Raw genomic sequence first — 11,423 nt, 5'->3', positions numbered from 1 at the left:
CCCTATAACACTGTTGATAATTCCGTTTTATATGAATTCCATGTTGTACGAGTCACTTAGATTTTACAAATACGTGTGCCGGGCTGTGAACGGCTCACGTATTTGTAAAATCTAAGTGACTCGTACAACATGGAATTCATATAAAACGGAATTATCAACAGTGTTATTGGGGGTCGATTGTAATTAATTTTATTTATAAAGCTTTGAAGCATATTTTACTTTAATTTTTAAAATTAATTTATAAAATTTATACAAATTTTCGAAACTTTGAATTTTAAGTTTCTGTTTTGGTGGAGATTGTTTTATACAATTATTTTTAATGTAATACTCACTTGTAATCTCTTTATTGATGTAAGATTATCTGCAAATTGAGTGACAGCAATCGAAAACATGTAGAAAATACTGCGGAAGAGGCAAATTGATAAACTCATATTGACGAATACAATTTGGGCAGTTAAATGACCTCCATAAAAGAAAAAAGTCAGGAAAGTAAGGCAAGAGAATAATTTGGAGAAAGAATATGACAATGCTTGAGCTATTCCACGAAGATACAAAGACCTTTTCACTTTCCTTATTTCTCTCCTTAGGGAAAAGTACAATAATTTCGAATTTTGAGTTAAATTAAATTTCAAAAAAATAAAAAAATATATTGTAGAAATTGCGTACTTTCTGGCTTTCTCTATTAATAAAGTAAACGGCTTCTCCCAAGTGTACATTTTAATTAATCTCATACCAGCAATCATCTCGTTAAGTAGGTTCAGCCTTTCGTCTCCTGCTTTAGCTATCTGTAATCTGTCGTGAAAAATATAAATAAATATTAAAATTAAAATTAAATAATTAGCGAAATTATTTAATATTTTGATTGAAACACGAGGCATTACATTATATAATTTTTGACCTTTTAGCAATGGAAACTAAAAATAAAGTAAATATAAATCAATTTCATAAAGGTGTCAAACTTCATAAGCAACTTTTAACTAGGCCCGTGTTCGAGTCTAAAGTTTAGTTAGCAAACTAAACTCATAACTCAACTAGTAATAAGTATTGCGTATTGTTGATGAGATGGCCACTTGACAGGAGTCAACACATATATATTTGTAAACTCTTTCCGGCCTATGGGTACAAAGAGCATTATGAATTCGGCAATTCAATGGAAAAGTAGCCGATCCCGAAAAATTCCTGGAGTTTTTCGACTGGTTTGGATTCTGTTCTCGGCTCCAAAGAACGGTAGGCTGCCACCACATGGGCTAACTCAGCCATATTGCCATTGAGGCAGCCTATTTTGTTCTGCATTCTGTTCTAACAAGTCTGAACCTAAAATTTATCATATCACAAATTCGGAGGCTTTTCTTGGCGCCATTTGCATATTGGCTATTCCCATTTTTGGTTATAAAAGTTGAAAATGGTCGAAATTACACTCGGCAATAGAACCATTATGTGATTCATTCCGTGGTAAATCATTCAGTCATTCTCAGATAGAAAGAAAATTTTATGAAATCAAATTTTATATATTAAAAATATTTTAAGAAACACTTTATTTTTATTAACGTTTTACGAAAATAAGTAAAATATATTTAAATAATTTCAAATACCTAAAGAGAATAGGCAAAACAACACAGAATAACAAGGGTATATTACCTCAGTTTTGAATACACTTTTCCCAATATAAGTTGTATGGGAACAAAAATAAATATTGTTGAAATTCCAACTAAAACAGTCCAACCGAAATACTGCCATAATATAGCCACTACAGCAATGATTATAAGAGGATCGGCAAAGACGTACGCTAAAGAAAATATATTCTGTTGAAAGAAAGAAAAATATATTATATCACAACAGTAAATAATAAAATTTAAACTCCTATATAATATTACCATTAACATGAACCGAAACGTTAAAAAATGTATGAAAAATTTAAAAAATTATGAGTAAATCGGAATAAAATTGCTACATATTTTCCATTGTTCTAGGAGATCGAAAATTCCTTTTTCATACAAGACTATTTCGTTCGTTTGCATACAATGATACGTTCCTTGTGGAAGACTATATACTTTTTAGTGCCAGGCTCAAAACTCTTCTTTAGACTGATTAACAGGTAATAATGTGACAGTACTGATTTCAAACTGTTTAAGAGAAGTTCCCAATTGTTAATTTGGATTTTATTTTTGGATAAATTATCAACTTGAAGCCGTGGATTGTTATGATGCAAGATGATCGCATCAGTAACGCTTCTCACTCAATACAGTTTTATGATGACATCATTCATGGTTTTATTAAGAATCCAAAAATCAGCAATAATGTAACAATTTACACTTTAAAACGTGATTACTGCTACCTTGAAGAGTAATGATAATATTTTCGGCGTTTGTGGTTTGGTTTCCAAATTGTAGTAGTCAAATCTGTGTAAATTGGAAGATGATGAGTAACGCCATTCAAGGCATTGATGTTTATTTCCAGATTGAAAATCATAAATTTAACTTTTAACTTCAATGGAAATAAGTTATTTTATAATCTAATTTATTCTGCTGTTTCCGTCCTGTGGGCATTTGGATCTATTTTAGCAATTCCATTATGGATTCGGCCAGATTCAATGAGTTGCCGGATGATAAGGGACGCAGTCCGACATATGTGGCGGGTTATGGCTTCACGGAGTCCAGACAAATTTGAATTAGAAACATCATGTTCAACGTTTTCTTCAGAAATTTTTTTCGAGGAAATTGTTTTGGGAAATATCCTCTTATAAGAGATTGGTTTGGGACTTCCTACTGGGATGGACCTCAGGCAATTGCCCGTTTTGACCATAGTACGCCGCTGTCCGAAATATCAGGACAGACTACTCTCCTAAAAATCATCCACATTCGATCTCGGGTCCATCAGAGAGGTAATCTGTCATTTTAGTAGCTCGACCATCGGTCTATTCCTCTCTAATAACGATCTACTTGGGTTGGTATAAATTGAACACTGTGTCATAATAAACATATTAGTTGTATGAAGTTCAAATTCTGTTGCAACGGCGAGGTGAGGGGAGTCTGTCATTAGATAGTTTTTCACAGGAGAAAGCGAAAATAACATTATTCTTGAACTTCACTCCATTGTACACAATATGCCAAATTGCGCTACAAGCACTACATGTATATTTTCAGATAACGTCGAGTTAAAATGGCATGTTTTGGCAGAGTCAATTCAAAGGACAACTGTCATGGACTTTTCTTCAACCCATGTATTAATGCAGAGAAAACGAAAGCATGTTTCTTGGGTCACGTTTACGACCTTCAAAGTTTGGCTTCGTAATGCACCACATTTTTTCAAGTGTGCAATATCAACACATTGTTTAGCAGCCTTTACACTCCCAAACTCTATAAATCAAAGGACACATTTTACGGCTTGCTCAATAGTCAGTGCAATTCTGTTTTGTCATGTGACGAAACTATTCGATAAATATCTCGCCATTCTTTGCCATTGTGTCAGAATATGAACTTCGTGCAACTAATGTGTTTATTACGTGTAACTTTCAAATTATAACCCACATAGATCACCCGTATAATGTAAATTAAGCTTTATCAGCGTAAAATATTAATAAATTTCATAAATTTATTTTATGTAAAAGAATTTCAACTTACATAATAAAATTTGGTGACATCATTAGCAAGAAGACTAACCATTTGGCCAATATTCGATTTCGCCAAAGACGAAGAACTTAATCGAATTGCCTGCATATAAAATCATAAAAAATAAATACCGAGTGTTAGTTAAATTAATTTTAAATCAAACGAAGCTCTAAATGAAAGAATATAATTTTCTGTTTCCCGTATTTTAAATTCGTGTATGTAAAATCGAAAGATTGGTACTGTCATACCTAAAAATTGGCACCATCGATGGATAAATCACAAAGAACATTCTAAATTCTACCAGTAAATATTATTACAATTATAAAATTATTTGTTAAATGATATAGTAGAACAATACTTTGTGCAGGTCTTTTAAGTTTATTTGCTCCTCTATTCATATAATTAAATCGATTGAAATTGTCTGTACTTATCCCAAAAATAAATTTGTAGTTATTTACCTGATGTTTGTATATAATTGTTGCAATTCGGCTTGTTATATTCCTGTTAAACACAATAAAATTTATTTAAATTAAATCTGTTCCTCACCTTTTTGTATATTACTGTGGAAAAAGCTATTTTTATCTTCATGCCTAACATTTCTGATATAATAAGATGAGTAAGAAATGTTAATAAAAACACCCCTGCTAAAATATAAAATGCTACTATGGTTATATACATGGGTAGTTTGTTATTTTCTTCTGCATGATCAAAATAATTTACTAACAATCCTAAAACATACGCTTGAACAGGGACTAAAACAGCTTCCTGCAAATACAAAGAGTAATCAATGTATTAATCTAAAAAATTACTATTTGTGTTTTAAAGTAGTTTTTATAAGTTTAATTGATAATCAGATTAATTTACAATCTAAATTATGAAGTATAAAGTAGGAAATATTTTATGTTTTACCTGAATAACTGGAAGTAGACATAACAGCATATATTTCCATCCTATAAACCTTAATAAGGCTTTCGTCAAACTTGGATTTTCCAGTTTTATTTCTTTGTCCCATTCCCTGTAGAAAGATTAAACAGACAATCATGAAAGCATTTAAATTCCTCATAGTAATGTACCCTCTATAATGACGCGTGGGATTCAAGCAAATTTGGATTAGAGGGTTTTTATGTACAATGTTGGCTTCAAACATTTTTCGTCGTGGAAACTTTTTTGGGAGAAATCCTCGGTATTCTCGTTCGTGTTTTTAACACGACCTCTAAAATTACTCTTAGAAACACGAGGGCATCGTCCTCACGCAATAAAATAGCGAAATGCCTCAGTTTATCGTAATACTAATAATTTATTAAGTGTAAACTTACTTCTGAAGAAGATCCCCAAGATATTGTGAGGAGTGATACTTTGAAGTTGCATATAAATCGTTCTCTTGCAAAGGTCTTTTTCTTCCTTTCAATAATAATGGAAACAGCCAGCTGAAATGATATTTATTGCTCATTAACCGTTAGAAAAAGTATAATTTATTGTAATTTCTTACATTACACTTTGTAATTATATTATGATTAATCAATGAACAGTTCGTTTCAGTATTCTGTTAGAGTAACTTTTGTTCTTTCATATACATGGTATTAATAAATAAATGGTAGAGATTTATATTCTTCTGTATGTTGTTTTGAAATTGCTCACCATGACTTCTCCCTTTTCAATATTTCAATAATTAAATTATACAGTAAGCTAAAACAACATACAGGTAATAGAAGTAATTGCGGCGTAGAATTGAAGCGAGTGAGTGATTTCTTTCAGGTGGAATCAGCACATTTTTAATATTTTTATAATTAACGTTAATCAGCGAAACTTTTGTTGGCTAATCACAGCATTTGATTTAAAGTTTTTAAATTTAAGCTTGAAATGTTTGTAGTTGCGATTTTTTAGCCAATCAATACTACGAATCAACAATACAGTTTCAACTTCCGAATGTTAAATAGAAAGAAAATCCAACAAGATTCGTCAGAAATAATTTAACTGCTGATGACAGATCGGATATAAATATTAAAAGCAGAGTAAAAAAGCAAAAATGTGAAAAGTAGACAATTTTAGGCACTTTGAAAGTGTTTTAAAAGATCTTGTGTTTGAGCCTTTTATGTTACACCCATCATGTTGCCAAGCCAGAAGATTGGTTTTTACCAAAAAATTCGAACTCTAGTAATAATTGCTGATTTTATATTTGAATTACCAAGGCGTGACGTGAGTTCGCGCCTCTGACCACGTAGAGTTTTCCGGGTTTTCTCCATGTCTGTAACGCTTGAATAGAGGCCAGTTACCCTTAAAAAGATCTCCCAGAAGGCATCCTTCCTAGGCAGATCGCCCAAGTGTTGCGTTACCATAACTTAACAAAACAAACTAAAACAAACCAAGGCAAGACACGATCGATGTAATAATGCTTCTCAATTGCATAGAAATAAAAAAAATGGCAAAATGTGCGGCATGACTTGTAATTAAGGAAATACGTAAAAAATGTACGCATTTCCATAATTGCAAGTCATGTCCAGACATTGCTTTATAAAAAATTCATTAATATTAATTAACACTGTTTTTGACTTGAAAGCGAAAACGCGGAGAAGTTAAATGAATATAATTATAAAATAAGACCACATAAAAAATTTTGACGTAATCATTTATATACTTGTAGTTTCTTGTTTTTTTCTGTAAAAAGTTTAGTATATGCATGCATACCATATTAAAAAGAATAAGAATGTATGCGTTTGACAAAGATTAATCAACTTATAACAAATTACAAATTAATATGGATGTTAGTGTGGATATGTTTGAGGGGCACAATTTTGTTCATGTTTGAAGCTTAATAACTCCTGTGATTTTTGTCGAAAATTTCAGAAATTTTGCAGGAAGGTTTGTTTGTTAGGAGAATTGATACAATTAAATTTTGGTAATTAAAAATCGAAAGGATGGAGAGATAAAGGGGATTGTGTTTATCTTCGATATAGTAGGACTTAATAGTGATTTTACTCTTTATTACCATTTACAAATTTTTATAAAACCCATTCCTCTCCTTAAAATTAATGTTTTTGCCATTTGCTAACAGTTAAAATATAAAAAGTTTAAAAATAAAATATCATAACAGATGGTGCCACAAAATTTGCCTGGAATGTTATGCAACTCGTTTCTGGATTTTTAAAATTTTGTTTTATATTTCGCATGACCATTCTGATACACTTTTGTGAAGCCTGTGCTCTTCGTGTTTTACTATTTAATTTTTTAAGATATGCGATGAGTTGCTAAAAAAGTATATAACAAATATACTTTTTTAGCAACTCATCGCTGGTTTAAATATTCATACTATTACTCTATTGTTATATGACATCTTTATACAGTAGACCCCCTATAACACGGGTTCCTATAGTTTGGATTCCTATATCACTGAGAAAAAATTGCGACAGTATTCGTACAAACATGCTAAAAAAACTCCTATAATTCGGTAAAACGTCATCGCCGACTCGTGTCGCGACAGGATTGCACAAACCGTTGAGTTTAAACGAGCAGCGAACGTACTAACAACCATTTATTATTTAACGTCCATAAAAATTATATTTATATTAATGATGTCTTCAAAGTTCAGCAAAGTTTTCGCAAAAAATAATTTATTAAGAAGCACGTGAGCGCCATTCGATGACAATCTCCACGACGAAAACAAGCTTAAACAACGACGTAGTCGAACGGTGCACACTCGGTAAATAATCCTACAATTTTTTGTTTATAGCATAGTTTATATGGATTATTCCGAAAAAAATTATACGTATTTTGGAAATGTTGAGTCGAATTAGTCTAGAATCGATTAATTTTATGGAAGGAAACCTTTCAAACAGCCGTAGTTCGTAAACTGCATACGTGCCGGGCTGTGATTGATTGGACTCGTAAAAGCTGGATTCATAAAACTCGGAACGTATCTACCGTGTTATAGGGGTATCGACTGTATTCTCGCTCCACGTATTTTCATATTATATACATTANAAGTAACCATTGACAAAAATAAATAAATAAATAAATAAATAAACACAAATCTTCACTCACAGAGACGACCTTTTATTTGAGGTTAGCCTCTGTAAAAAAAAGGAAATTGGCTAAAAAGATCTGACACCGATACCATAAACTAAAATAAGTAGTTCGTTAAAACATTGTCAACGGATAATCTGTATTATTTAGTTTGTCAATGGTGATTGTAAAACGACAAATTGTGAATTTGTATTCTTCAATATATTTTTCTACTATTTTAAAAAACTATTAAGAATCAGTTTAAGACCTTCGAGGCAAAGGAGTTCGAGGCACCAAACTTGGCCTATAAATCAGATTTGAATTTCCGACAATGCTCTCATGGATAGACCGCAGAAGTAAAAAGGTTATTAATTATTAAAATTATTCCTCATATACCATGAATCAGCAAATATTAGATGTATATAGAGGATAGTCATAAAGATTTTTTATTCAAAGCTCTTTGTAGCTGTAACCAATGTGCGAGTTGACACCAAAATTTGTATTCAGACAATACAAAGGACATGGAAACATATTTTGTAAAAAAAAATTTTAGTTCAAAAACTCCTGTTAGAAGACGCTGTACGGGAAAATACACGAGAAAAACACAACTAAAATGAATTTATTTGTTCTGCTAAAAATATGCCTTCTGCAGAAGCCATTTACTGATGTAATGGTACATGTTCGCTTAATTTTTCAGGTGTAAAATTCAGGCGATAAACAGCTGACTTTATTCCTAATATTTAAAATGACAGATTAAGATGTCGCTTAAAAGTTTGTCTTCGATATTTACTGTATTTTGTTTCGTGTATTTTCCCGTAAAGCGCTCTTTAACAAAAGAAGTACCTTTGTTTTGAAAATTATTTTTTGCCTTACTTGCTAGACTATATAGAAATTTTGGTGCCAATTTGCTTATTGTTTACCAATACATAGTACTCTGAATAAGAAAAAGTTAAATTAGAGCAACCATGTATAACAGTATATAAAATCTTTTGAAATATATATACTGATACTAAAAACGTTTGTTAAAACATTAAATTGCCATATTTTAACTTAAGGTCTATTATTTATTTAAATAAGTAAAAGACCGTTTAATTTAACTGTATATTTATGAGGATATAGGGGNTATCAGCGTAAAATATTAATAAATTTCATAAATTTATTTTATGTAAAAGAATTTCAACTTACATAATAAAATTTGGTGACATCATTAGCAAGAAGACTAACCATTTGGCCAATATTCGATTTCGCCAAAGACGAAGAACTTAATCGAATTGCCTGCATATAAAATCATAAAAAATAAATACCGAGTGTTAGTTAAATTAATTTTAAATCAAACGAAGCTCTAAATGAAAGAATATAATTTTCTGTTTCCCGTATTTTAAATTCGTGTATGTAAAATCGAAAGATTGGTACTGTCATACCTAAAAATTGGCACCATCGATGGATAAATCACAAAGAACATTCTAAATTCTACCAGTAAATATTATTACAATTATAAAATTATTTGTTAAATGATATAGTAGAACAATACTTTGTGCAGGTCTTTTAAGTTTATTTGCTCCTCTATTCATATAATTAAATCGATTGAAATTGTCTGTACTTATCCCAAAAATAAATTTGTAGTTATTTACCTGATGTTTGTATATAATTGTTGCAATTCGGCTTGTTATATTCCTGTTAAACACAATAAAATTTATTTAAATTAAATCTGTTCCTCACCTTTTTGTATATTACTGTGGAAAAAGCTATTTTTATCTTCATGCCTAACATTTCTGATATAATAAGATGAGTAAGAAATGTTAATAAAAACACCCCTGCTAAAATATAAAATGCTACTATGGTTATATACATGGGTAGTTTGTTATTTTCTTCTGCATGATCAAAATAATTTACTAACAATCCTAAAACATACGCTTGAACAGGGACTAAAACAGCTTCCTGCAAATACAAAGAGTAATCAATGTATTAATCTAAAAAATTACTATTTGTGTTTTAAAGTAGTTTTTATAAGTTTAATTGATAATCAGATTAATTTACAATCTAAATTATGAAGTATAAAGTAGGAAATATTTTATGTTTTACCTGAATAACTGGAAGTAGACATAACAGCATATATTTCCATCCTATAAACCTTAATAAGGCTTTCGTCAAACTTGGATTTTCCAGTTTTATTTCTTTGTCCCATTCCCTGTAGAAAGATTAAACAGACAATCATGAAAGCATTTAAATTCCTCATAGTAATGTACCCTCTATAATGACGCGTGGGATTCAAGCAAATTTGGATTAGAGGGTTTTTATGTACAATGTTGGCTTCAAACATTTTTCGTCGTGGAAACTTTTTTGGGAGAAATCCTCGGTATTCTCGTTCGTGTTTTTAACACGACCTCTAAAATTACTCTTAGAAACACGAGGGCATCGTCCTCACGCAATAAAATAGCGAAATGCCTCAGTTTATCGTAATACTAATAATTTATTAAGTGTAAACTTACTTCTGAAGAAGATCCCCAAGATATTGTGAGGAGTGATACTTTGAAGTTGCATATAAATCGTTCTCTTGCAAAGGTCTTTTTCTTCCTTTCAATAATAATGGAAACAGCCAGCTGAAATGATATTTATTGCTCATTAACCGTTAGAAAAAGTATAATTTATTGTAATTTCTTACATTACACTTTGTAATTATATTATGATTAATCAATGAACAGTTCGTTTCAGTATTCTGTTAGAGTAACTTTTGTTCTTTCATATACATGGTATTAATAAATAAATGGTAGAGATTTATATTCTTCTGTATGTTGTTTTGAAATTGCTCACCATGACTTCTCCCTTTTCAATATTTCAATAATTAAATTATACAGTAAGCTAAAACAACATACAGGTAATAGAAGTAATTGCGGCGTAGAATTGAAGCGAGTGAGTGATTTCTTTCAGGTGGAATCAGCACATTTTTAATATTTTTATAATTAACGTTAATCAGCGAAACTTTTGCTGGCTAATCACAGCATTTCATTTAAAGTTTTTAAATTTAAGCTTGAAATGTTTATAGTTGCGATTTTTTAGCCAATCAATACTACGAATCAACAATACAGTTTCAACTTCCGAATGTTAAATAGAAAGAAAATCCAACAAGATTCGTCAGAAATAATTTAACTGCTGATGACAGATCGGATATAAATATTAAAAGCAGAGTAAAAAAGCAAAAATGTGAAAAGTAGACAATTTTAGGCACTTTGAAAGTGTTTTAAAAGATCTTGTGTTTGAGCCTTTTATGTTACACCCATCATGTTGCCAAGCCAGAAGATTGGTTTTTACCAAAAAATTCGAACTCTAGTAATAATTGCTGATTTTATATTTGAATTACCAAGGCGTGACGTGAGTTCGCGCCTCTGACCACGTAGAGTTTTCCGGGTTTTCTCCATGTCTGTAACGCTTGAATAGAGGCCAGTTACCCTTAAAAAGATCTCCCAGAAGGCATCCTTCCTAGGCAGATCGCCCAAGTGTTGCGTTACCATAACTTAACAAAACAAACTAAAACAAACCAAGGCAAGACACGATCGATGTAATAATGCTTCTCAATTGCATAGAAATAAAAAAAATGGCAAAATGTGCGGCATGACTTGTAATTAAGGAAATACGTAAAAAAATGTACGCATTTCCATAATTGCAAGTCATGTCCAGACATTGCTTTATAAAAAATTCATTAATATTAATTAACACTGTTTTTGACTTGAAAGCGAAAACGCGGAGAAGTTAAATGAATATAATTATAAAATAAGACCACATAAAAAATTTTGACGTAATCATTTATATACTTGTAGT

At 30.9% G+C, this 11,423-nt stretch overlaps 1 protein-coding gene across 1 annotated transcript in view; it reads right to left on the bottom strand.

The window, feature by feature from the left end:
- The window catches only part of LOC111631208 (multidrug resistance-associated protein 4-like), a 51,210-nt gene that overhangs the window by 33,406 nt on the left and 6,381 nt on the right, over positions 1-11,423 (bottom strand). The window contains exons 2-13 of the mRNA XM_023375411.1: positions 10,097-10,207; positions 9,690-9,795; positions 9,327-9,545; positions 8,793-8,882; positions 8,528-8,541; positions 4,925-5,035; positions 4,518-4,623; positions 4,155-4,373; positions 3,621-3,710; positions 1,639-1,802; positions 667-792; positions 333-582 (exon numbers count right to left, since the gene is read on the bottom strand). Of these exons, the coding sequence (XP_023231179.1) occupies positions 333-582; positions 667-792; positions 1,639-1,802; positions 3,621-3,710; positions 4,155-4,373; positions 4,518-4,623; positions 4,925-5,035; positions 8,528-8,541; positions 8,793-8,882; positions 9,327-9,545; positions 9,690-9,795; positions 10,097-10,207 (1,606 nt within the window). The remainder of the gene's footprint in view (positions 1-332; positions 583-666; positions 793-1,638; positions 1,803-3,620; positions 3,711-4,154; positions 4,374-4,517; positions 4,624-4,924; positions 5,036-8,527; positions 8,542-8,792; positions 8,883-9,326; positions 9,546-9,689; positions 9,796-10,096; positions 10,208-11,423) is intronic.

This window comes from Centruroides sculpturatus, unplaced genomic scaffold, assembly GCF_000671375.1.
Source record: "Centruroides sculpturatus isolate CEXI.00-Female unplaced genomic scaffold, Cexi_2.0 scaffold602, whole genome shotgun sequence".
Lineage (NCBI taxonomy): Eukaryota > Metazoa > Arthropoda > Arachnida > Scorpiones > Buthidae > Centruroides > Centruroides sculpturatus.
Note: the sequence above shows the minus strand (reverse complement) of the source record. Positions and strands in the feature narration are given on the sequence as shown.